Raw genomic sequence first — 23,789 nt, 5'->3', positions numbered from 1 at the left:
AATCGCAAAAGTCGCAAAAGTTTTTGCGACAATCGCAAAAGTCGCAGAAGTTTTTGCGACAATCGCAAAAGTCGCAAAAGATTTTGCGACAATCGCAAAAGTCGCAAAAGTTTTTGCGACAATCGCAAAAGTCACAAAAGTTTTTGCGACAATCGCAAAAGTCGCAGAAGTTTTTGCGACAATCGCAAAAGATTTTGCGACAATCGCAAAAGTCGCAGAAGTTTTTGCGACAATCGCAAAAGTCGCAAAAGTTTTTGCGACAATCGCAAAAGTCGCAAAAGTTTTTGCGACAATCGCAGAAGTTTTTGCGACAATCGCAAAAGTCGCAAAAGTTTTTGCGACAATTGCAAAAGATTTTGCGACAATCGCAAAAGTCGCAAAAGTTTTTGCGACAATCGCAAAAGTCGCAAAAGTTTTTGCGACAATCGCAAAAGTCGCAGAAGTTTTTTGCGACAATCGCAAAAGTTTTTGCGACAATCGCAAAAGTCGCAAAAGTTTTTGCGACAATCGCAAAAGTGTTTGCGACAATCGCAAAAGTCGCAAAAGATTTTGTGACAATCGCAAAAGTCGCAGAAGTTTTTGCGACAATCGCAAAAGTCGCAGAAGTTTTTGCGACAATCGCGAAAGTCGCAAAAGTTTTTGCGACAATCGCAAAAGTTTTTGCGACAATCGCAAAAGTTTTTGCGACAATCGCAAAAGTCGCAGAAGTTTTTGCGACAATCGCAAAAGTCGCAAAAGTTTTTGCGACAATCGCAAAAGTCGCAAAAGTTTTTGCGACAATCGCAAAAGTCGCAAAAGTTTTTGCGACAATCGCAAAAGTCGCAAAAGTTTTTGCGACAATCGCAAAAGTCGCAGAATTTTTTGCGACAATCGCAAAAGTTTTTGCGACAATCGCAAAAGTCGCAAAAGTTTTTGCGACAATCGCAAAAAATTTTGCGACAATCGCAAAAGTTTTTGCGACAATCGCAAAAGTCGCAGAAGTTTTTGCGACAATCGCAAAAGTCGCAGAAGTTTTTGCGACAATCGCAAAAGTCGCAAAAGTTTTTGCGACAATCGCAAAAGTCGCAGAAGTTTTTGCGACAATCGCAAAAGTCGCAAAAGATTTTGCGACAATCGCAAAAGTCGCAAAAGTTTTTGCGACAATCGCAAAAGTCACAAAAGTTTTTGCGACAATCGCAAAAGTCGCAGAAGTTTTTGCGACAATCGCAAAAGATTTTGCGACAATCGCAAAAGTCGCAGAAGTTTTTGCGACAATCGCAAAAGTCGCAGAAGTTTTTGCGACAATCGCAAAAGTCGCAAAAGTTTTTGCGACAATCGCAAAAGTCGCAAAAGTTTTTGCGACAATCGCAAAAGTCGCAGAAGTTTTTGCGACAATCGCAAAAGATTTTGCGACAATCGCAAAAGTCGCAAAAGTTTTTGCGACAATCGCAAAAGTCGCAGAAGTTTTTGCGACAATCGCAAAAGATTTTGCGACAATCGCAAAAGTCGCAAAAGTTTTTGCGACAATCGCAAAAGTCGCAGAAGTTTTTGCGACAATCGCAAAAGTCGCAAAAGTTTTTGCGACAATCGCAAAAGATTTTGCGACAATCGCTAAAGTTTTTGCGACAATCGCAAAAGTCGCAAAAATTTTTGCGAAAATCGCAAAAGTCGCAAAAGTTTTTGCGACAATCGCAAAAGTCGCAAAAGTTTTTGCGACAATCGCAAAAGTTGCAAAAGTTTTTGCGACAATCGCAGAAGTTTTTGCGACAATCGCAAAAGTCGCAAAAGTTTTTACGACAATCGCAAAAGTCGCAAAAGTTTTTGCGACAATCGCAAAAGTCGCAAAAGTTTTTGCGACAATCGCAAAAGTCGCAAAAGTTTTTGCGACAATCGCAAAAGTCGCAAAAGTTTTTGCGACAATCGCAAAAGTTTTTGCGACAATCGCAAAAGTCGCAAAAGTTTTTGTGACAATCGCAAAAGTCGCAAAAGTTTTTACGACAATCGCAAAAGTCGCAAAAGTTTGCGACAATCGCAAAAGTCGCAGAAGTTTTTGCGACAATCGCAAAAGTCGCAAAAGTTTTTGCGACAATCACAAAAGTCGCAAAAGTTTTTGCGACAATCGCAAAAGTCGCAAAAGTTTTTGCGACAATCGCAAAAGTCGCAAAAGTTTTTGCGACAATCGCAAAAGTCGCAAAAGTTTTTGCGACAATCGCAAAAGTTTTTGCGACAATCGCAAAAGTCGCAAAAGTTTTTGCGACAATCGCAAAAGTTGCAAAAGTTTTTGCGACAATCGCAAAAGTCGCAAAAGTTTTTGCGACAATCGCAAGTTTTTGCGACAATCGCAAAAGTCGCAAAAGTTTTTGCGACAATCGCAAAAGTCGCAAAAGTTTTTGCGACAATCGCAAAAGTCGCAGAATTTTTTGCGACAAGCGCAAAAGTCGCAGAAGTTTTTGCGACAATCGCAAAAGTCGCAGAAGTTTTTGCGACAATCGCAAAAGTCGCAGAAGTTTTTGCGACAATCGCAAAAGTCGCAGAAGTTTTTGCGACAATCCCAAAAGTCGCAAAAAGTTTTTGCGACAATCGCAAAAGTCGCAAAAGTTTTTGCGACAATCGCAAAAGTCGCAGAAGTTTTTGCGACAATCGCAAAAGTCGCAAAAGTTTTTGCGACAATCGCAAAAGTCGCAAAAGTTTTTGCGACAATCGCAAAAGTTGCCAAAGTTTTTGCGACAATCGCAAAAGTTTTTGCGACAATCGCAAAAGTCGCAAAAGTTTTTGCGACAATCGCAAAAGTCGCAGAAGTTTTTGCGACAATCGCAAAAGTTTTTGCAACAATCGCAAAAGTCGCAAAAGTTTTTGCGACAATCGCAAAAGTCGCAAAAGTTTTTGCGACAATCGCGAAAGTCGCAGAAGTTTTTGCGACAATCGCAAGAGTCGCAGAAGTTTTTGCGACAATCGCAAAAGTTTTTGCGACAATCGCAGAACTTTTTGCGACAATCGTAGATTATCTTACACTCATGTTTTATCAGAAAATGTGTTAAAATTTTTAAGTTTCCTTCGATTTTTGCGTTTTTTTCATGAATGAAAAACATGTTTTTTTCGTGCAGTTTTGAAATGTTCGGGTAAGACGGACACCTGATATGGGAAAGATGGACACCATGAAGGTTAAGATGGACACCTGTAAAAAAGGTTAGAAAGTGAAGAGTTTTACAATATTTTAACAAATTCTATCGCTTTCCACGTCCTGGTACGTTTATAAACCAATTCTTGGTCTATTGCAACGGTGATTCATTCACCCATGAATTTAGGAATTGTAAACGGCGCTTGTAATATATCGTAGAATGCAGCATCTAAAGCATTATTGACATATCGCGCACTTACAGCTGACGTTGCTCTAGCTTACAGAACAACAGTCTAGAACTTCCTTTTAGAAAATTATTCCGCAAAAAGTCCACAACCCCAATATTTATGAGGGACTTGTTCATAGTTTAATCCATTTTCCACCATGTCAAAATTCAACATTTGATTTTTGTAATCCCATAGAATTTCTCATCTATTCCTGAACAATGTCGTATAAATGTCTCATCTTTTTATTGCTTAAAGTTGTCCAAGTCTTGAGAAGATATTGGATTTCGTGAAGCGCCTCATCAGCGTTGAGCGAGTAATAGCATAACGAATGGCTACTATTTTGACCGGTGTTTCATTTCTCGCTTATTTCAATACTTTCTCTAGTTACTGATTGATTTATAGCATCGGAATACCCTTATTTAAGGTATTTGAAGAAATTTATTCATCACCTATTGATATAAGAAGTAAAAAAATCAATAAATTCGGTGTCCATCTTTCCCTACAACAAGGTGTCCGTCTTTCCCGCTTTGATGTCAGAATGTTTAAACCACCAGAAAACAATATTTTATATTGCTTTTATCCTCGTTCTTTCGCCAGTTTTTTCATTAATGATCACGACAACCCATTCATGAATTAAAACTTCCGGAAATATAAACAATACAAGTTGTAGAGCTTAAGATCGGCAGTAGTCAAATTAGATCCACAAGGGTGCACATGATTGAAAATTTGTTTTGTTCGTGGATTTAACCAATTTTATATATATTATGCCAAAAATGTTCTCAAATGTGTTGTTTTACCTTCAGTTTGGATTCTACATTGTTGAATTACTCGAAAATTACCTTTTTCATGCATTTATGAGAAGTGTCCATCTTACCCGCAGTGTCCGTCTTTACCTACCTTCCCCTACGAATAGTAATGATCTAGGTAGCAATGAGTGTGTGTAAATTATAGCAAAAAATCCAATTATCCCAACAAATAAAATGTGTAGATTATATTGTACTGCTTTATTACACTGAGCTCCTCAAACCTTCTCACTGTACTTTTCACTGACAACAAGCTTTACAGGCTTGCCTGTTCACAGTGGACACACGGTCACCCCACTCCGCACCTTTTCGCACAACACACTCGAGTCCCACCGTTCGGCGGGACAGTTCCTCATCGTTTCCAGTGAAACACAGGCGTGAAACTTGACCGCAAACATACTACACTCCGACTGGACCACATCAGCCTCCTCGCGTATCTTATCCTTCTGTGCCATGCAGGCAGTGACCGCTTTGGCAATCGCCTCTTGGTACGCCTGATCGTACCCCGCTTGGTTGGTGCTGATCTGTTCCACGTTAATGTCATCCACACCCGTCAGTATACCCATCTCCCGATACGTACAATCGAAGGCACACTGCGCAAAGTAGGAATGAAAGAAGCGATATGGAGTGAAGAGTACAAAGTTACCCAAATCAATCTTTTAAAATCTCTTCTTACCACCGTTCCCTGCCATACAGCATCGGGATACTTTTCGGCCATAGTTTGCAAACAATTCCCGTACGTCGGTAGAGTTAAGAACGCTTCCAGCTGGCAGCAGGAGGCTACCTTAATGGACTGTAAGAAAGGGGAAAGGCAAGTAAGTTTGAAAAAGTCCGGCCTGGGTTTGTATTGTGACTCACGTAAACCTTCAGCTCCATACAGTCCTCCTCGGCCAGCGTTTGCCAACCACGCTGAAAGCTTAGCAGCAGCAAACTGCTCAGTAGCAACGTACCACGGTGACACATTTCGTGGAGGTCCATAGTCGCAAACTGTTTTCACGGTCGAAGAAATTGAGCGCATTTATAGTGTGACGGTTTGAAGCAGGATGTGACTAGAGTATCGCGATAAGCTGGCTCGCGGCAACGTGCTGGTAACTCATCCCAGCACGATCAACCAACGAAGCGCCACGTGCATTTGGAGTGATTCAAATCGCTTGGGTGAAGGATTTACACCTGAGTATTGAATTCAGTCGGCTTTAAGTGTTAGTAACAATCAACGTTTACTACAACATTAATTGGATGTAAGAATACTAGAAACCCTATGTATTGGTGGCCTCTCATTTACATTCTCTCGTGTCAACTCCACCCATACTACGTGCTGTAGCACTTTGTACCATCCAGCTTATGCATGCTTACACCTTTATTTAATTTTCATTGCATTTTAACAATCCCCTAGGCACAGGGTGGTACACCCATTCTAACCTTGCCACAGATTTCGCTCGCCGTCCACCGATCGTCGGGACAGTGCTTCAGCGTTATCTGCGTAACGCACACGTGGAACAGCAGCGCAAATGCATTACACTTCGAGGGCACGTTCGCCACATCACGCCGAATGTCCTCCTGTACCGTTGCACAAGCAGCCACCGCCCTTTCCACGGCAATCTTGAAAGCGGTATCGAATCCCGCTAGAAATTGACCATACTTTGACTGATCGATTTCGTTCGCTTCGTTCGTTATGTAGCCCATCTGGCGGTAGGAACAGTCGATGAAGCACTTGGTAGATGCAAAGAAGAAGCGTTAAAAAAGGGTATTGAATGTTTTATGTCCACGACCTGACCCGACATACCACGGGGAAATCGGATGAGTTCGGAGGGATATTCGGAGCCAACTCTTGGTAGCACTTTTCGGCCACCTCCTCCGTGCTGATGGGTTCGTATCGGCAGCAGCGGGCGACTTCCATTGACTGAAAGAGACATTGCTTAGCTGGTTTAAATGTTACACAGGGGGTTGTGGAAGACGCTGAAGCTTACATGCAGGTCCATGTCGATGCAGTCGTCCGCCGCTGATTGTGGAAGCAAGTGAAGAGTCAATAACAGGAAGCTACGGAAAAGAAAGGTCCAATTCCACTCCATCGTGATGCTTTGGGATGGAATGGCGTTCCTCAGTGATATTGGATGAATTAAAATGTTCAATAATTTATACACATTCTATAGGAAGTATGGTTAAATGTAATATCCATTTACTTGCAGCATTACGAATTGATTCTATGCGGATGCTCTTCGAAATTGTTCTTCTAACATTTTGAAATTGTTCTTAATTCGTTCCAATCCATCCCGATTTTATTGTTTCACTGAGTTACTGAGTCATCGAATGTAACTGGAAATTCCCCTTTTTCGTCCACAAACATCCACTGCACATTCGGTGCTGCGTGTTTGCTGATCGAAATCAATCGCAAATTGCCATGTACTAGCGATCCTCTTACATCATCCACAATCCGCTGACGCTCTATCAACTTCCGCATATCAGATGAAACGCGACTGCCATAAATCACTGCCCCGGCGCACGTTCTGCGTTTAGTTTTTGTGCGAACGAGCACCACCCACGGTATCAACATGCGGTCGAGCAGTGTTTGGTTGATTGTGGTTTGTGTGGTAACAGTTGTGTCCGGCAACAGTGAAGAACTGCTGCGGGGGAAAGAAAACTGTCTGCGGCACGATGATTTTCCCAGCCCGAACGAGTGCTGCTCGAAGCCCCAGTGGATCAACCGGTACGCAGTGCGGCGGTGTCGGTACATCCATGCCGAGGTCGATGGGAGCCGGTACGAGCGAGGATCGGTAAGAGAGACTTCCTGGTGAATCCCACTCCAAGGGAAAAATATAACCATGTCCTCTTCATCTTCGCAGTGTGAAGCAAGGTGTGGCCTGTTCAAGATCAACATGACGATGACGGATCGCATTCAACGGGTGCGTGTGTACCGGCCGCGGCTGCAAACACGCGGCATCGACCAGGGCTGGATCAACGTTGTGCTGAAGGCGCTGAGCTACTGCAAGCCGAAGGTAACGCAGCTGCAGGGCCGCCATGTTCGAACCGACGAGGAGATGGAGCAGTGCGAGATCGCTGAGGACATCTTCGGCGACTGTGTGCAGGCGCAAATGTTTATGGTGAGTTCGAAGGGTTCGTTGTTTGTTGAGCTGAAGTCTCCTGAAAGAAATGTGGTATTTGATGTCTTTTTTTCCCTCTCAGCACTGTCCCCGGGCGACGTGGATTGAGTCGAGATCGTGTCAGACGATGCGCGAGCTGCTAGCGACGGGCTGTCCGTACAAAACGCTCGGCGAGGTGGTGGTGCTGAACGACGAAGGTTACGTGCGGGACGATCGGATACTGGAGGAGGAGTACGATCGGCCGTACCGGGGCGGGGGGAGAACGGAAAGTCCTCGCTACGATTACGACGATAACGATGGGTACAGTAGGGGAGGGCAGTATGATCAGCGGGGAGGCAACTATCCGAGAGGGCCGGAACGTAACCGGAATGGAAACGGGTACGGCGCGGGTGATGATGGAGGTTATGTGGTGTAGAGTGAAAAAAGAAGGAAGAAGATGCTTTAACGGCCGTTTTGAATAAAAGTTGCGTAGAAGTAATCGTTGCAAGGGTTGCAAGTTGCACCCAATGTTGTATGCTCGGCTCAAGCACGTGCGTCAATTGAAAGGTTCTTAGAAGGGAAATTTTAGCTCAAAATAGTAAATTTAGAAATAAATAAAGAAAGAGGAGAAAGTTGTTTTAGTAGTGCCAAAGTTTCTTATGTTTTTAAAGAAAGTGAAGAAGCTTTTCATTCTTAGATTTGCTACAAATCGAATTTTGCAGCGATTCTACTAATAAAGTTTTTAAAAAGGCCTAATTTACTTTCAATTCAAAACAATACATAAAAGAATAGTACAAAAAATACAAAAACATTTCATTTAATTGTTTGAGTTGGTTTTTATTTTAAAAATATTCTTCAATCAATTTTTAATCCGCTGGCCATCCCAAAACCCAACAACATCCACCGGGAACGGAGGCAGAGACGCGCGCGCGCGCGCGTGTTGTGTACACTGGCATTTCATTTAGCATTTTATACACCTGCGGTGGGCTTGTGGCAGAAGATTGGTGCTTCCCCCGCTCCCTCTCTATCGACTAACTATAAATAGCTGCTCAACACTACACTATATATGTACATGTACACTATCGGCACTACCGCACACGAAATCAAGCGTGGTTAGGTTGGTGGCGTGGTGACGGTTGCGCGTGCCTTTCTGTTCCATTAATTTTCTGGCGTAGAGCTAGGTTTTGTAACATTTTGTAACGCACGCACGCGCGCTCGCACGGTTTGTAAACGATTGTTTGCTAAACTATGTATGACTAAGCGCAGGTACAGGATAATACAGATCTTAACCCTAAAAAGCCTTACGTACGCACGCACACTGCTCTATGTTCAACACTCATTCACTCGGCGGATGGACCCGGTTCGGTTTACTACGCCACACCGACGCCTGTCACCATCCGCCATACGCAACCAATCCGCATGCCCGTTCATACTTATTCGGTGAGGTAGTCATTTCGTTCTGGGGGGTACGGGGGAGAGGGGAGAGGGCTTTATAACGCTACACACAAGCGCCGACGACGGCCGTGTGCCCTTAGTGCCTACCCTACTATCGTACTACTAAGCTACTATATGTACACTGGGGAAGGGAGAGGATGCTGCTGCTCTATGTGTTTGGCAGCAGGTCAAATAAATATCAGGCTTTCGCTTACACTAACCAATCTGCGTCCACTAATAGTACACACGACGAAGAAATACTGGGAACACACGAGCTGGATGGAGCTCTGAGTGTGTGTTTGTGTGTGTGTGTTGGAGGAAGCATTTTCCCCCGTTTTTTTGTCAGTTCGTTTTTGCTCGGGAGTATTCACAGGTGCGACGGAGGTCGGGGGGGAAGATTCGCCCTCTCCTCGTCTAATATCAGCTGGTTTTGTTTGGAAAGCGGTGTTGACTCACTCGCTGGCAAGCAGGCAAGCGCCGGCGGACATAATAAATACTGGAAACCCTGCAATCTACTGGCTCATGGCGGCAAACGGGAGGAGCAAGCAGGGGTAAGGGGGCTTTAACGCTTAAGTACGATCTTTTGGCTTGTTTTGGAATGCTCTGGTCGAAGCGCCGGCTCGAAAGGAAGGTTCGCCCTTGCGCTGCTGCTACGTCACCTGCTGCGTCAGCAGATTCACCAGCTCCGCGTGGTCCATGTTATTGAGCGTCTGCATGTCAACGCCCAGTGCCGTCGCGACCGCATCCATATCGAGCCCGAACGAGGCGAGCAGCTCGAGGAACTTCATCTCCTCGCCGGTCAGCGGATTGGTGAGCGTCGGGCAGGAATGGTTGCACTGGGGCCAGCTGCACCGCTCCAGCAACCGCAACGCGCACTTCTTTGGTTCCGCAATGTCCACCACCGCCTGGGGCGCTCGGTTACGGCCCCCACCGCCGCCGCCGCCGCCGCCGCCTCCTCCCCGTGCCTTACGATTCCGGTTGCGGTGTCCGTTCAGGCGCTTCTTGTTCTGGTTGCGCAGCTTGTGCGCGGCCGGTTCGTTCGTGGCGGTTGCGACCTCCTCCCGGTGCCGGTTGCGCTTCGGTTGATTGCTGCCGTTCGGTTTGCTGGTAGCAGCAGTGGTAGTGGTAGTACTATTATTTTTTGGCATTCGTTCTAGCTTAGGAACTTTCGGGCCGTCGGGCTTGCCGTTGGTCTGCTTCAGGCGCTGGTTCTGACGCTTCCGTCGCTCCTGGCGCCTGCGTTCGCGCTCCTCTTTGGTAAGCTTCGGACGGGGCGGCCGCTCCGACGCCGGCTCCACATCAACCGGAGCGTTTTGTTTCTGTTGTTGCTGTTGTTGCTGTTGCTGTTGCTGCTGTAGCTTGTTCTTCCTGCGCGCACCGTTGTGCTTGCGGTGCAGCTTCTGCGGGCTACGGTTGATCGAGCGCCACTGGGACTGGCGCTCGTCGGCGTTCGACTGCTCCCAGCAGCGCAGCGCGTCGGCCAGCGTGATGTCGTCGATCCGGATCTTCATCCAGTCGCGCTTGGTCAGCACCGAGTGGCCAATGCAGGACGGCGCAAACACGGCCGACACGTTGTTGAGCGATTCGCGCAACGCACCGCCCATATCGTGGATGTAGTCCCACTGCTGGGGCGTCACCGGCGCACCGACACTGTCCGCCCGCATCTGCGCCTCATCGAACAGCCACTGGAACACGAACAGGGGAGCTACAGGAAAGAAACAAACGGGGGGTTGTTAAACATTGCGCTCGTTTAGAAGGAAAATGGTTTGTTTTGCTTACATTTCAGTGTGTTGTACAGCCGGTGGCCAAAGTAGCAGCGCCACGGCTCTTTCGAGTGTTCGGCAACGCACGCCTCGGGCAGCGCACCGTCCCACATACGCCAGCCCTGCCGGACGGCTTCCGAGGCGGCCACCGCGCCGGGTGTGTACGGTTCCCGGTCCAGGAACCATCCGGAGTCGCTAACACCACGCACGCTCACCTTCAGACCTGGCAGGAGAAGCAACAGAAACGAATGCGATCAGAACGACGTAAACAAATGGCTTCGATGCAAGCAGTGTGCGCTGCGTGCTGCATACATTTGGGCGGATTTGTGCTTTCGCTCCGCTTGCAGGGGCGGTTTCTAATTGGAATCTTACCTCGTTCGTTCTGCAGAAACGTTCGCACTTTGTCGAGATTAAGCATGACGCCCAGCCCACCGGCGGAAGAGCCGGCCATCAGCAGGTCGGCCCCCTGCGAATGGCCCAGCCCGAGCGGGACCAGATCGGACATGACCTGGCGCACGATCAGCGAACCCATGAAGCGGAGGCCGTCCCGCGTGTCCGGCCGCACCTTGGTGCCGCTCCACGAGTCGCTGCTGCAGTACGGCACGAACACGTGGTTCGCGTTGTACCAGTACGGGTTCTCCGAGGGCAGGGCGGACAGTAGACCACCGACTGAAATAAATTGGCGAAAATTGAGCGAAAAATATACATTAATATTGAAACGCACACACTCAAAAGAGCGTCTTTATAGGTAAAGAACAGTCTTACTCACCGTCACGCGTCTCTGGCCACTGCACGGATGTCATTAGATGGCGCTGCTTTAACCACCGCGCCCGGCACGATTTGTGATCGTAGCAATGCCAGCCGCCCTCGAAAAACACCACCCACCGGCGGGAGCCGGGCGATTTGCGCAGATAGAACCCGGCCTGCGAACCATCGTTACAGGTGACGGTGCGGTTCGATAGGAAGACGCGCTTCAGCAGTGGCGGCGACTGGCCCGACTGACCGCCGTACGTGGCTCCATTGCCGTGCGTTGCCGGTCGGTTGCCAGCGCCCGCCGCATCGAGCCGCTGTATCGAGTTGCTCTCGATCGAGATGTTGGACCGGTGGTGCCGGCTGTGGGGCGGATGGTTCGGCGGTTGGTTCACGTTCACCGATCGACACCGGACGGTGGGTAGTGTGAGTGCCACGATGAGTGCCAGTACTGTCACCTGGTGGTGGGGGAGAGAGAAACAATGAAAGAACGAGAGTGTTAGATTGCGCGAGTGACAAACGAAGGACATCAACGCTTCAAAAAGTGACGAACTTTGTTGAAATGAAATTAACTGTTTTTATTAAAATGCGAACGATTTTAAGTTTATTTTATTTTATTAATAATACTAAATTTGGTTCTAAAATGCAAACTAAAGGGGGAATGCTTTCCTTACAACACTGTATCGTTGCACCGGATATGGAAATGGGCAGCCGTGGGGAACATCCGCCGAGTATGCCGAGCTCCCGTTCGGCGCAGAAGAAAACGCACCGACATCAATCCCGGCATGCCAGCATGTCTGCCGAAAACGCCAAACGAAGAGTACGCGGCACCACAGGGGACAACATACCCTACACCGGATGCTTCCCTCACGATCATCCCGCATCCCACCAAGCGGAGGGAACTGAGCGGCCGATCGACTACCGTAAGCCGCAGGAGCCGCTGGGCTTTAAACATTTCGGTAGCAGACGCCATTGGACAATAAATCAATCTTCACCCCCACTAGGGGGATAGGGCGCGGGGCACGGGGCACGGGGCACGGGGCACGAAAGCCGTACAAGGCCGTACATAAACAAACGATTAATTTGCCTTCCCCTGATCCGGCCGGGGCCGGCTTATCTTTGCCACTCCAATTTATCTACTCTCCCGCTGATCGCGACGCGGCCACGGCCTTTTGCCTGATCAAACGTGCCGCACGTGTCGATGGGGTGGGGGTGGAAAAGGAACGGGAGGGGAGGGGGATCCCCCATCGATCGGGAAAATGCGCGCGAGAAGAGAGTGGTGAGATCGATCACTGCTGGAGCGGATGCCGGCAGAACCCCGCCGCCTGGCATGGGGTCAGGTGAACTCACCCCCACCCTCCAAATCAGGTTCTGCTCCTCGTCCCCTCCAATGGCACCAGTGCCAGAATGGTGGAAGTGGTGGAAGTGGTGAAAGAAATCAAAATAAACAACTCTTGCGTATGTAGCGCTGCGTATGTTTTTGCGCGCGCGCGCGCTTTCTTAAAAAAGGAAGCCAAAACGGTGGCCCCTGTTTATAAATTGTGAGGCCCACGGGTGAGGGGGGGGGAGAGTGGGGGATGGTGGTCAGACAGGTAATTAATAATTCGAAACAAACACACACACACACACACACTCGAAAAACCCGCCGACAATCGTGTGCGCCCGAGCGACACAGGAAGTGGACTACTGGGGCAGCAGACCGTCCGGGGCTGGACTGGGACGACACACGACACACGAAAACAAACAGCGACAAGCGGTTGCGCGTTTGCTGTTTGCTTGACCGTCTGCGCAACCTGCCTGCCCGGCGACGGCCTGTTGAGTGTTTAATTTGTTTCTGGCTTTTTTGGGCGAATTCTTTGGGCGAACATTTGCTCGATTCGGCGATCGGCGTAAGATGCACTCGCAGGACCGATCGATCATAACTCGCAGCAGCTTGCGGGCTAGAGCGCGATCTTGCTGCTGCTGCTGCTCGAAACCACGTCCAGGGGCTGCGGGCCCATCGAGAAGAAGAAACAGGCGAGAGAATCACGTCGGAGAAGTCGGAAACGAAGCCACAAAGAGCGAGCGCACAGAGACAGAGACGGCAAGCAAACTGATCCGAAACCGACTCGCTCGCGTTGCCCTTTTCTGGCCGGCAAGCTCGTGCTACCGTGTGGTGCTACAACTTGTGCGAGGGCCTGGGCGGAGAGCACCGGAGGCCAGGTGGGCAGTGACGGCACCGAAACCGAAACATAACAAACCGAAGATCAAAGAAAAGGCACCGACAAAATAACACCCAGCTGCGGCAACGCTACGGTTGGGGGGGGGGGCGCTAGTACACGGACGAAGGCTAGAGGGGAGGGAGTGGGGGAAAGGATCGCCAGTCAGAGCCCGCAAAGAGAGAAACGAGAGAAGAAACAAACGAAACCGGCCACAGAAAAACGTATCCCGGCGGCTGGCCGTTTAGCTGAATCGGTTTCCGAAAAGGCGGGCGGGCGGAATGGGGCAGGAATGTTTCCTCACTTTGCCCTTCCCCTACTGCACGGGGTTAATCTGGTTGAGTGTGTGTGTGTGTGTGAGAGCACTGTTTTTTCCGTCTTGCTTCAAGTTTAATGTTTTTTGTTTGCGCTCAGTACCTTTCCGGGAGGCTGCACGCTGCTGCTGCTGCTGCGGCGATTCTGTCACGCTGCGCAGGACGTCCTGCGCAATGGCGCGTCCGCCGCGGCCAGGGCTCTTTCACCTGTTCGGAGTGTTTTCTTCCCATCCTTCCCCTCCCCCCCCCCCCTCCCATTAGAAGCAACGGAAGCAAAAACCGCATGTGTGCGTGTTGCGAGATCGATCGGCTTCCAGCCATTAAACCGCACTCACGTGGTTTCTGATAAACATGCCGCCGGCCGCTCGCTCGCTCGCTCGCTGTTTGTGTGCAGCGTGTGTTTCTATTATGGTTTATTTATATCCATTTTCTCGTCCCGGGCCCGCTTGGACGGCTGCGACGATGTTGGGGAGGGTTTGGAGAGTTTTGGCCATCGCTAAAGCGATCGCCGGTTGAGGGTTTGGGTTGCAGCATTCGGCATGCAAGTTTTGCGTTCGCGGTAGCGCTTTCGGTTAAATGATTCGGTAATTGTTAAACGATCAAGGTAGAGGTCACCTGAATGCCTAATGCTTTATCACATTTTTTACATAGTTAGCAACATTTTATTGCTAGAGGATCAAATAAACTATTAGCTGAATGAGCCTGCCTATTCATGTCATTAGAGTAAGACCAGACAAACTCGTTGGTATATGTATAGAATGCTATTCCCTATTGTTCTTAAGGACGAAAAAGAGTGGATACTAGAGTTTGGCGGAATAAACTCGTTATAATTATAAACCTGGAACGATCCTCGACTTATGACCCCACTACACAAATGAATATGGTGGACATCGGAAATACTGTTCGAGATGTTGAAACGTATTTTAGTTCCAAGCACATCGGAAGCACTTTGGACTTTTGAAGATGTTTTAAGATAATCTATGATAATTCCAAGCACGCCCGAGGTACTTTTTATGATATTGGAAAGTATTCTATCCTAGTTCCAAGCACATCAGAGACACTTTTGGTGATGTTGGAAGGTATTCTATGATAGTTTCAATCACATCCGAGATATTTTTGGAGATGTTGAGAGATATTCTACGATACCTTCAAGCACATCAGAGACACTTTTGGTGGCGTTGGAATGTATTCTATGATAGTTCCAATCACATCCGAGATATTTTTGGAGTTGTTGAAAGATATTCTACGATACCTCCAAGCACATCAGAGACACTTTTGGTGGCGTTGGAATGTATTCTATGATAGTTTCAAGCACACCCTAGCTACTGTTGGTGATGTTGGAATGTATTCTATGATAATTCCAAGCACATCCGAGGTACTTTTGGTGATATTGAAAGGTATTCTATGATACCTCCAAGCACATAAGAGTCACCTTTGGTGGCGTTGGAATGTATTCTATGATAGTTCCAATCACATCCGAGTTACTTTTGGAGATGTTGAAAGATATTCTATGAAACCTTCAAGCACATCAGAGACACTTTTGGTGATGTTGGAAAGTATTCTACGATAGTTCCAAGCACATCTGATACACTTTTGAAGATGTTGGAAGGTATTCTACAATAGTTCCAAGTACATCTGATGCACTTTTGGAGATGTTGGAAGGTATTCTACTATAGTTCTAAGCACATAAGAGGCACTTTTGGTAATGTTGGAAGGTATTATATAGTGGATTCAAGCACATAAGGGTCTCTTGTTCATGGCTTTTAGTTTGGAAATTGAATCCTGAAACTGTTAAGCCTGTTCTATGTTTAAAAAAATCGTTTAATCATGAGGTATGATGAAACATTTCATCCTAGACTAAAACATTGCAATACAAATGAAGACACAACTATTCAAAAGTTATCTATTCGGCACTAGCATTCAGTTGGTGTATCGACAGCTCTACTCAGGCATCTTAACTCAGACTTCACTCCATAGTTATTTAGTTCCTTTACATCCTTGTTGGGCTACAGCTACTCTGCTGCCTTCAGCGACCTTTTGTGGTACCTATTTAATCATTCAAGTATTGCTTTTAACTTACGAGAAGCCGTTAAAGCTCTTTGGACGGTTCATCAGATCGATCACATGTAATTGATTTCTTTTGACTATTGCATCTGCTAATGGAATAAAACCAAGAACGTTCCAGCAGCCAATTGTTTCCCTAAACTCATTTAAAACCTTCCGCATAAACCGCAAAACTGCAACCAAAACGACTCAAAGCGCAAAGCATCCGTTTCGTTCTCGCCGAAAATGGACCTCCAAACGTACCCAGGGCGAATTTCCTCCACTGCTTCCCAACAACCTGCAATTCACCCTATGCACGCTGTAACAAGATTAGCATCCGTCTCCGTTCGGTGGCTGGGTGGCTGGGCACGCAACACCGGCGGTTCGCCTTTTATTGTAAAGCAAAAATTGCACCGTAAATTACATACATTTGCACCGACCCTGACCGTCTATTAGCGTGCGCGCGAGAGATGCACCTTTGCATCGGTTTTCTTCTGCGCGACCGCGACTGCAGCAGCAGCAACACGCGCACCAGGGGCTAGAGGCGCTGTGAAACCCCGGAAACCGCGCGCGCGCGCAGCAAATCCTTCTCCTTCGTTCACACCTCGGGGCCTTCGGCGAACGGCTGCATCGGCTGCAGAGCCTTGGCTCGAAGGATCGATAGCGCCGAGCGGTAGCACTAGTGCGCTGTGTATGAAATTGCCGCCACTCTGGGATCCGAGAGAACGATTTGCATTTGCGCTCGCGCTGCACACACGCGCTGCGGTGGCAAGCTGGGCGGCAAAGTTCAAGGCACAAAGCGTCCAGAAGGAAGCCGGTGGACAGACACAGCGGCAGCGCATCGTTCGAGGTAGACAAAAAAGGGCACCGATGAAGCAGAAGGCAGCAGCAGCAGCAGCAACAACAACAGGTGCAGACAGTGTGCGGTTCGGCCTTTTTGCCGGGCTTGCCTCGGTTGCCTCACTTTGATGCCCACTGGGGCTACCGCATAGCTCTCTTCATCCTCTTGAAGGATCTCCTGACTTGCCAAATCGGTTTCCCTTGTGGTTGAGGTTTCCTTTTCTTTTACTTTTCAATTTACCGGCCTAGCTTCTTCAATGTGGTTTTGCATGTTTTTTGGGGATGTTTTACTTGTGGAGCGAAAAATTTATTAGAAGGAAAAGCAAAAATACCGTAAATACCTTAACACTAAGTGGGTCGACACTAAATGGAGTGGAATGAATTCAGTTGAAACACAAACACACAGCACCTATTACTTTAATTTCTAGCCCGATCCAACACATTATTCTAATCGCTCTAGCCCTGTCAAGGGGTTCTAATCTCCTTTGCAAATTGGACCCCTGGTTGCAATAACAAGCGACTTCCTCACAAGCGCCACCAATTGTTCAGCTCGAGGTACAGCTCGTTCGCCAGCAACAATGCCACTCACCCCTTCCCGAAGTCCCGAGCAAAACAAACTGCACCGCAAACAATCACACACAGGTGCATCTGGTCCAGTCCAGTTCGTCCATCCCGAAGCAGCAGTCTCGAAGACGCGTGCGCAAACGTGCGATTAATCGTCTTATAATTGGCCATCGGGGCCCCGACCCCCGTCCGCTTAATTATAATGTAATTTAAATAATTTGCCCATCTAATTAATAGCTGTCAAAGTGGGACGGCTAGCAAAGCACGGCCGGGACGCTCTTGGACGCCGCCTTCAGATTAGTGCACCGGTTTGCCTTTGGTGTGATTTTTAGCCGGTGTCCCGCAGCAAGCAGCACAGCAGCCATCGTAGACGACATCAAAGGGAGCTGCGTACTGTGTACTAGAGGCCGAATGGTTCCCTTTCATGGCATGATGCGGTCCGGTTTTTTTGCGCACGCTCGTGTTTTTTTTCTTCTTTTTTTCGTGTGTATTCCATCCCTTTCATCTAGGAGCGCCCTCGATGCAACCAACGAACGGCCAGAAGGTGCATGTTTTTATTCGCCCGCTGCGCTTTATTTACACGAAACCGGCTTTCAGCCCGAAAACTCTGATGCTGATCTGCTGTTTGATCCTCCACCATGCGGGATCAGACGATCAGACACCCGGACTCGGGGCGGCGGCGCATAAGGCGCACAAACATTAAGCAGTAGCATGCGAGGGAAACGACAGATCAAAGCAGGATGCTCTTTGATTGCTGGGCAACGGGCGAAAGCCGGGCGGTATAGTGAGACAAACTGTGAGGGTCTTTGAGGTTTTAGAACGATTTACAGACATGGGCAGGGGTGTGTTGGTTTAATGAACTTTGAACGAAACTGGTGCTTACTGTGAAGCTAGAATGCATTCTCTGGACAAGTAATCGCGCAGTGAAAGGGTGTGTAGTAAGTTCTTGCTGCAATGATCGTGTTTGAAGGACCAAGTTCATAATTACTGAAGATGTTATTCCAAAACACAAATCTATGATTTGATTGTGTTCTACGTAATGTTATATCATCCAATTCAATTGGTTGGTTCAATTGGATTAATAAATCCCATTAGTTGACTTTAGAATGACAACATTAGAAAATTCCCATCAGTTGACAGTGTTTTACTCAATTTTAGCTACTCTATCCAGAAACCCTGGAAGAGCCTTTACCCAACACAAAACCCCAACAAAATTTATTTCTCTTAAAATTTCTAGCGTTTGAGCCACCCTGTGGGACGATCGTGTTCGAAGGGCCAAAATTCAATTAGATCCGTATTCGGCTAAAAGCCTATCGCGTTCAAAGGATTCTAAAAACTCGATTGAATCGTTACTCACAGTGAAGAATTTGACTTTAAAACACGTGGGTCAGTCCCTGGAACGATCGCATTTGAGGGACTAAATCCTAAATTACTATTCAGATCTCTAAACCAAGAATTCAACCGTCAGTTCAGCTAATGATCTCGAATATACAGTCCAAAGATCGGGTTCAAAGGACCAAACTCAAAATTCATCTTCCTCGTCTCATCAACAGTCATCAACTTAAAACATTGAAAGAAGATCAAATCCCTAAATTGCTATTGGCCGTTCTGTAGTTGAACCATTCTCTTCTCAGATCGTGTTCGAAGGACCAAAACTGCTTAGAGTCGAGCCGAGCCATTACTTCTATCTTCTCAACCTCTCTACGGACACAGACAGCCCTTCCGACACACACACCCACAGAAGCCCACTGCCCTCTCATCTCAACCGCACGCAATAAGTAGATATCGCTGTACGGTACCCGACGCACGCGCGCTTGTCAGTACGGCACGATCTTGTAATCAACACGAATGCCGCTGCCGACAAAAGAACGAAACGCCTCCCGGTGTTTATGGCGACAGAGTTGGGGAGTTGTTTTTTCGTTTCTTACCGGTGCACATCAAGATTGCGACACCCACCAGGCGCCCTCCTCTCATCTCTCAACACCAACCCCCCATCCCATCCCACCAAAAACTCTGGGCATCCCATTTGCAGGGAGGGAAAAGGTTTCCGGTTTCATTGACAACGGCGATCGTCTTGGGCGCGCACAACAGCAAACCAAACAAACAACAACCCCTTTTCGCAGGGTTACCGCTACGTCCTTTACACCCAACCTTCAGCTCCCCTCACCCCCGTTGTTCAGCCCTTGCCTACCAATTTGAAAGGTGAGGCGCCGTCACCACCGACAAACAGCTATCAGCCCGGATCGGATCGATCGATTGGGAAACGGTTGTCAACTAGCGCTAATGATCACAGACACACATGGGCTGCCGCCAATTTTAATTGAAACATCCTGGCCCAGCCTGCCCACACCGTCGTTAATCATAATCCGTCTCTGGGGGCGCAAGCAGGGCCCTTTGCGAGGGTGAGGGAGGAAGCGATTCGATCCGATCAGGCGGACAGACAGATCGGATCAGATGGTTAATGGCAGACAGCGGCGAGACCGATACAAAGAGAGAGAGACAGAGAGAGATAGAGAGAGAGAGAGAGAGAGAGAGAGAGAGAGAAAGAGAGAGAGAAGGATTGTGCACCCGTGCGAACATCAGAGCCGTACGATCAAAAAATTGCCGGCCCCCGTGTGGTAGCGCGTGCTCTTTCTCACAGCTTCTTTTACGCTCTCAGTTACATGCCCCCCCCCCCATCCCCCTCAGTGTCCCTTTAGCCTCTCCTTCACCCACTGCTCCCCCCTGCCCATCGCGGTCTAGGTGGCGGTCCCTTTTTGATCTGTGGGCCGCCCATCACACACCCCAACTCCCCCCACCAACCCTCCAAGCGTACCTGTGCAATGAGAGCCGCCGGCCAAAGATCAAAGCGAGTTTTCGTTTTATTTTTCCTTCGCACCGTTTCGCGTTTCCTCTCCTTTGCTGCTGGATCGCGCGCGCGCGCCTCTGTCTGTGTGTGTGTGTGTGAGTTTTATTTCTGTTTTCTTTTTTTTGTGTTTTGTGTTTTGCGCCAGCTCGTAGCGCGAGCTCGGCGCACGTGCCCTCACATCTTCCCTTATTTTCTGACTCGTTATATCGCTCGCCCCCCCCCTCCCTTCCCTTTGGCCCGCGTTTCTCGGGACTGTGATTTTTTTTCTTTTTGGTCGAGCACGTTTTCCAATCGATCAATTTCATGGTCCGCGCCCGAAATGGGATGGGAATTCTCGCCTAGGCCGCTCTGCCACTGCCGATAGTGCCGGTTTTTTTTTGGCCAGCCGCTCGATTGAACCAGACGGCAAAGAAAGCCGCGCCGAAGCAACCGACGGCAGAAAGGCAGCAAAACCAAACTCATCATAACTGGGCCCACGGGAGCTACCCGGTACAAAAGGGAGTCGGCCCATCAGCGAAAACAAAGGGGGGGGGGGGGGGGAAACGGGAGGGGAAGGGCAGACAAAACACCGCGGCACAGTGAGGGCTCAAAACCGGCAGCCAACCAAGCCAGCCAACAAATCGGTAATTATTTCAGCGGAATCGAATCCGCGACCGTTTTCGTGGCACGAGCAGCCAACGCTCGTCGGTTTCTCCGTTACCGTGACGTCGCTCTGCCAGCGCCAAACCATCACACCACGTCGGTGGGAGGGGGGGAGGCAAAAACAGGGGCGCGCGCGCGCGCGGAAGCATCATTAATGATATAATAATGATAGTAAACTGTACCTGGAATTATACATAATTTAGTAATAAGTGACCAGTGCCGACGCGGCGTGTGCCCCGGGATACTTTGAGGGAGGTGGTAGGAAGGGGGTGAACAAGAGAGAGAGAGAGAGTCGGCAGCATCTTCACTTTTCCACCAAAAGGGTTTCGCGTGATCGTGTACGTGATCGTGTACACGGCACAAAAAAGGGCACCGTTTTGCGCCTCATTTTGATGAAGCATAAATTGTATTTTAAAGTAAGCTGCTTTGTGGCACAAAATTTAACCTAAAATTGCATTGCAAGAAGGCACTTTGATATGCTGCCGATTTGCTTCATGGTGACCACAGACCACAGGCATCAAATGCGCGCGCGGGAAACAGACGGAATCAACAGTATCAACAACAGCACGCGATTACGATCAGGTGCGTTTTTCTATTCCCCTCGCGCCGATAACTTCCGCAAACAAAAAAACCACCCAAACAACCATGTCCGAGGGCGGCCGTTTTTCTTTTGATCTTTTACCACTTTTTTTATCGAAATTGAGAAAAAAACGAGAGAAGGAGAGAGAAAAAGAGCAGGAGAGATTCTTTTCACGCCGTCAATGGACGGCGCAGACGATGTTATGCTCGATCATATCGTGGTGATTGTACCACACGTGGGTGTGAGAAATGGAATGCAATCCATGCTCCCACCTGTTGTCTCAGTGCGTGTGTGTGTGTGTGTGTGTGTGTGTGTGTGTGTGTGTGTGTAAACACGTGAACAAGGTTCTAAACTAAACAGGCACGTTTTGCGGCCAACACTTACCGTCGTCATCAGTGGCGTCCCGTGGCCCGTGGAGCTGCTCCTTCGACAGCCTTGAAAGGCCATTCTGTGTGTGCACACGTTCTTGTCTGTTTCACTGCAAGAAGTTTCGGCGTACGACTTCTCTTGGCGTTCACGGTTTCAAGCTTCACACAATTTGTTATTCTTTCACCTTCACAAGCATCAAAACTGCATCAAAACTGTGGCGAATTTTCTTCTCTGCACTCCCTTCAGCGTAATGTATTTCCAACTTGATCTGCACTCAAACTCATCCACTGCATTGCAAGCTTTGCTTTGCTTTTGGTTGCTTTTCATACACAGATATGCACAACACCCACACACACTGTTGAACACGCTTTACGTTTCGTCTTCGGTTTTAGAGAGCTGCGATTTGTTTTGCTTCTGCTGTTGGCGCAGTATTAACATTCACCTTTATCATACATTTTTCACACACATGACCACAAAAACTGTAGGGATTTCTTTTTTTTTACAATACACTCTCAAAAGGACTCGCAATGCCCCCACCTGTCTTCATCTCATTCGGCATTGGCCCTGGAACTGGGAGACTACACGTTTCTGCGCACTCATCACCTCGTCGTTGATTGCTGGAACACTGACGGTAATCGGTCAGGACAGATTTTCCGTGCGAAAACTTAAAAAAAAAACACACACACAACACTAGCTGACTCACTTTACACGCTGCAACTATTTGCACCAATATGTTTTGTTCATGAAAACTGTTCACTTCCCACTACAGTACGATCGAAACTTTGCTAGAAGAAAAATCTGTGTTTGGGCAGCGAAAATCCCGCACTTCGTTTACTAGCGGCAGCGGCAGCAGCAGCGAGCGTTCACACATCTCACCCGGACGGCGTGCGGCTGGAAAGTGTGCGAGCGTATCGAGCGGTACGCTTATGCTCAGCTTGCCGGCGCTGCGCATTTTTATGTTGCCTTTATGCTGCCTCTTCGGGGCCTCCGAAGCGTGCGCGCGGCTCCCAGGCTAAGGCGCGCGCTCTCTTGCTCTCGCTCTGTTTTTCTCTTTCTCTGCCGCTCTCACGCTCTCTCGCCATCGCCGGGGGACGGAAGTTTCTCTCTCACGCCACGGAACACACGGCGGGAACGAAGCAGGCTACGAGCAGGACAAATTGTTGGCATTTTTAACCACCGCGCGATGGAAGCATTTTTCACCAACCTGCTACTAGAAAATCTTAGGAAAAATTAATTTAATTTTTTTAAGTCATCTAGCCTACCTAACTGAATACTTTTCCTTTTAATATTAATTTTTAAACACAGTTAAAACGACAAGCTTTTTTGTGTATCCAAAAAAATGTGATTTTAATGATTAAACATAATAATTGAGTAAAAATTTCATTTGAACATTAATTTTAACAAATTGAATGTTAAAAAATAAGCTTTGTTTTTCCTCAACAGTTCTTTTGTTTGCTGATGAGGTCATGCAAACGAATTTACCCGCCTTTTTCAATGTTACGATCCTCTAGAGCTCCTTGTTTCAAGATTATTTACATTTTAGGAGCAAAAGAGAGAGGAGTAAGAATAATGCTAAAGGATCTTCGTTCTACCCACATCACCCTGCACCGTCCAGGTAAAAGGGAGGTAAAATATGGTGGGAAATTTTGGCACGATGGGTAGCGTGGAACACAAAAAGTGGAAAATCCCGCGGAAAATCCATCGGTTGGCATTGCACGAAAATAAGGAAAGTCAGGTCAATTTGTCAGCTTGCTTTTGGTTTCAACTTTCAATAGCTAAAGTTTATTTAAAAAAAGGTACAATAAAGCAAAAAAAGGGACCTCTCTCTCACGGGACCAAACGACTGACCTTACACGTGTCGTTGCTTGGCCAACAATCTCATTATAATGAATTTATTTGTTTATGTTCCCGCTCGCTCTGCCTCGGCGCAGGAATGTGTCGGTAATGGCCGCTCGATGGTACTAAATAGTCGTAATTTCCTTCCTGTGGAACAAGCAGCACAAAGTTGTCTACAAAGGCTGCTAAACCCCAATATTGCAATAAATTCTACCTGAAACTGATCAAAAACCCCCGCCCCGATAGCAATTAACCGGTGTTTGTGCGCGCACAGACAGCTTTGCGGCCGGCGAAAGAGTTACGGCGCGATTGGCCCACCCCACTGTACATTGTAGCTCCGACCCCATATGCTGGATGGATGCATCAACCGGTAGATAAACCATTTTCCGAAATGGCCTACAAGC

At 47.9% G+C, this 23,789-nt stretch overlaps 3 protein-coding genes across 3 annotated transcripts; 1 reads left to right on the top strand and 2 right to left on the bottom strand.

Annotated features, from left to right (window-relative positions):
• Window positions 1-3,458: 3,458 nt before the first annotated feature.
• On the bottom strand, window positions 3,459-6,224 carry LOC120950750 (uncharacterized). Its single transcript, XM_040369019.2, has 5 exons — window positions 6,095-6,224; window positions 5,911-6,027; window positions 5,547-5,837; window positions 4,804-4,920; window positions 3,459-4,720 (listed from the first exon to the last, which is right to left on the bottom strand). Exons 1-5 carry the CDS (start codon window positions 6,194-6,196, stop codon window positions 4,400-4,402), a joined length of 948 nt encoding a protein of 315 aa, XP_040224953.2. The 5' UTR covers window positions 6,197-6,224; the 3' UTR covers window positions 3,459-4,399.
• A 348-nt stretch (window positions 6,225-6,572) lies between these two features.
• On the top strand, window positions 6,573-7,785 carry LOC120950746 (uncharacterized). The gene is made up of 3 exons (XM_040369014.2): window positions 6,573-6,898; window positions 6,968-7,225; window positions 7,308-7,785. The coding sequence occupies exons 1-3, from the start codon at window positions 6,677-6,679 to the stop codon at window positions 7,638-7,640; spliced, it is 813 nt and encodes a 270-aa protein (XP_040224948.2). The 5' UTR covers window positions 6,573-6,676; the 3' UTR covers window positions 7,641-7,785.
• A 241-nt stretch (window positions 7,786-8,026) lies between these two features.
• LOC120951767 (palmitoleoyl-protein carboxylesterase NOTUM) lies at window positions 8,027-22,724 on the bottom strand. The gene is made up of 5 exons (XM_040370663.2): window positions 21,565-22,724; window positions 11,171-11,609; window positions 10,774-11,070; window positions 10,418-10,624; window positions 8,027-10,343 (listed from the first exon to the last, which is right to left on the bottom strand). The coding sequence occupies exons 1-5, from the start codon at window positions 21,625-21,627 to the stop codon at window positions 9,289-9,291; spliced, it is 2,061 nt and encodes a 686-aa protein (XP_040226597.2). The 5' UTR covers window positions 21,628-22,724; the 3' UTR covers window positions 8,027-9,288.
• Window positions 22,725-23,789: the final 1,065 nt, after the last annotated feature.

This window comes from Anopheles coluzzii, chromosome 2, assembly GCF_943734685.1.
Source record: "Anopheles coluzzii chromosome 2, AcolN3, whole genome shotgun sequence".
Taxonomy (NCBI): Eukaryota; Metazoa; Arthropoda; class Insecta; order Diptera; family Culicidae; genus Anopheles; species Anopheles coluzzii.
The sequence above is the reverse complement of the archived record's forward strand: the minus strand, read 5'-3'. Positions and strand labels throughout refer to the sequence as shown.

What these genes read in the sequence shown, in the direction of transcription:
- LOC120950750 (XM_040369019.2), bottom strand. Translation starts at nt 6,196, where the DNA reads ATGGAGTGGAATTGGACCTTTCTTTTCCGTAGCTTCCTGTTATTGACT. An exon ending in GCATCGACATGGACCTGCAT is followed by an intron (nt 6,028 to 6,094) that starts GTAAGCTTCAGC and finishes TGTCTCTTTCAG; the next exon opens with TCAATGGAAGTCGCCCGCTG. An exon ending in CTGTATGGCAGGGAACGGTG is followed by an intron (nt 4,721 to 4,803) that starts GTAAGAAGAGAT and finishes TACTTTGCGCAG; the next exon opens with TGTGCCTTCGATTGTACGTA.
- LOC120950746 (XM_040369014.2), top strand. Translation starts at nt 6,677, where the DNA reads ATGCGGTCGAGCAGTGTTTGGTTGATTGTGGTTTGTGTGGTAACAGTT. An exon ending in GCCGGTACGAGCGAGGATCG is followed by an intron (nt 6,899 to 6,967) that starts GTAAGAGAGACT and finishes TCATCTTCGCAG; the next exon opens with TGTGAAGCAAGGTGTGGCCT. An exon ending in TGCAGGCGCAAATGTTTATG is followed by an intron (nt 7,226 to 7,307) that starts GTGAGTTCGAAG and finishes TTTCCCTCTCAG; the next exon opens with CACTGTCCCCGGGCGACGTG.
- LOC120951767 (XM_040370663.2), bottom strand. Translation starts at nt 21,627, where the DNA reads ATGGCCTTTCAAGGCTGTCGAAGGAGCAGCTCCACGGGCCACGGGACG. An exon ending in GGACGCCACTGATGACGACG is followed by an intron (nt 11,610 to 21,564) that starts GTAAGTGTTGGC and finishes CCCCACCACCAG; the next exon opens with GTGACAGTACTGGCACTCAT. An exon ending in GCTGTACAACACACTGAAAT is followed by an intron (nt 10,344 to 10,417) that starts GTAAGCAAAACA and finishes TCTTTCCTGTAG; the next exon opens with CTCCCCTGTTCGTGTTCCAG.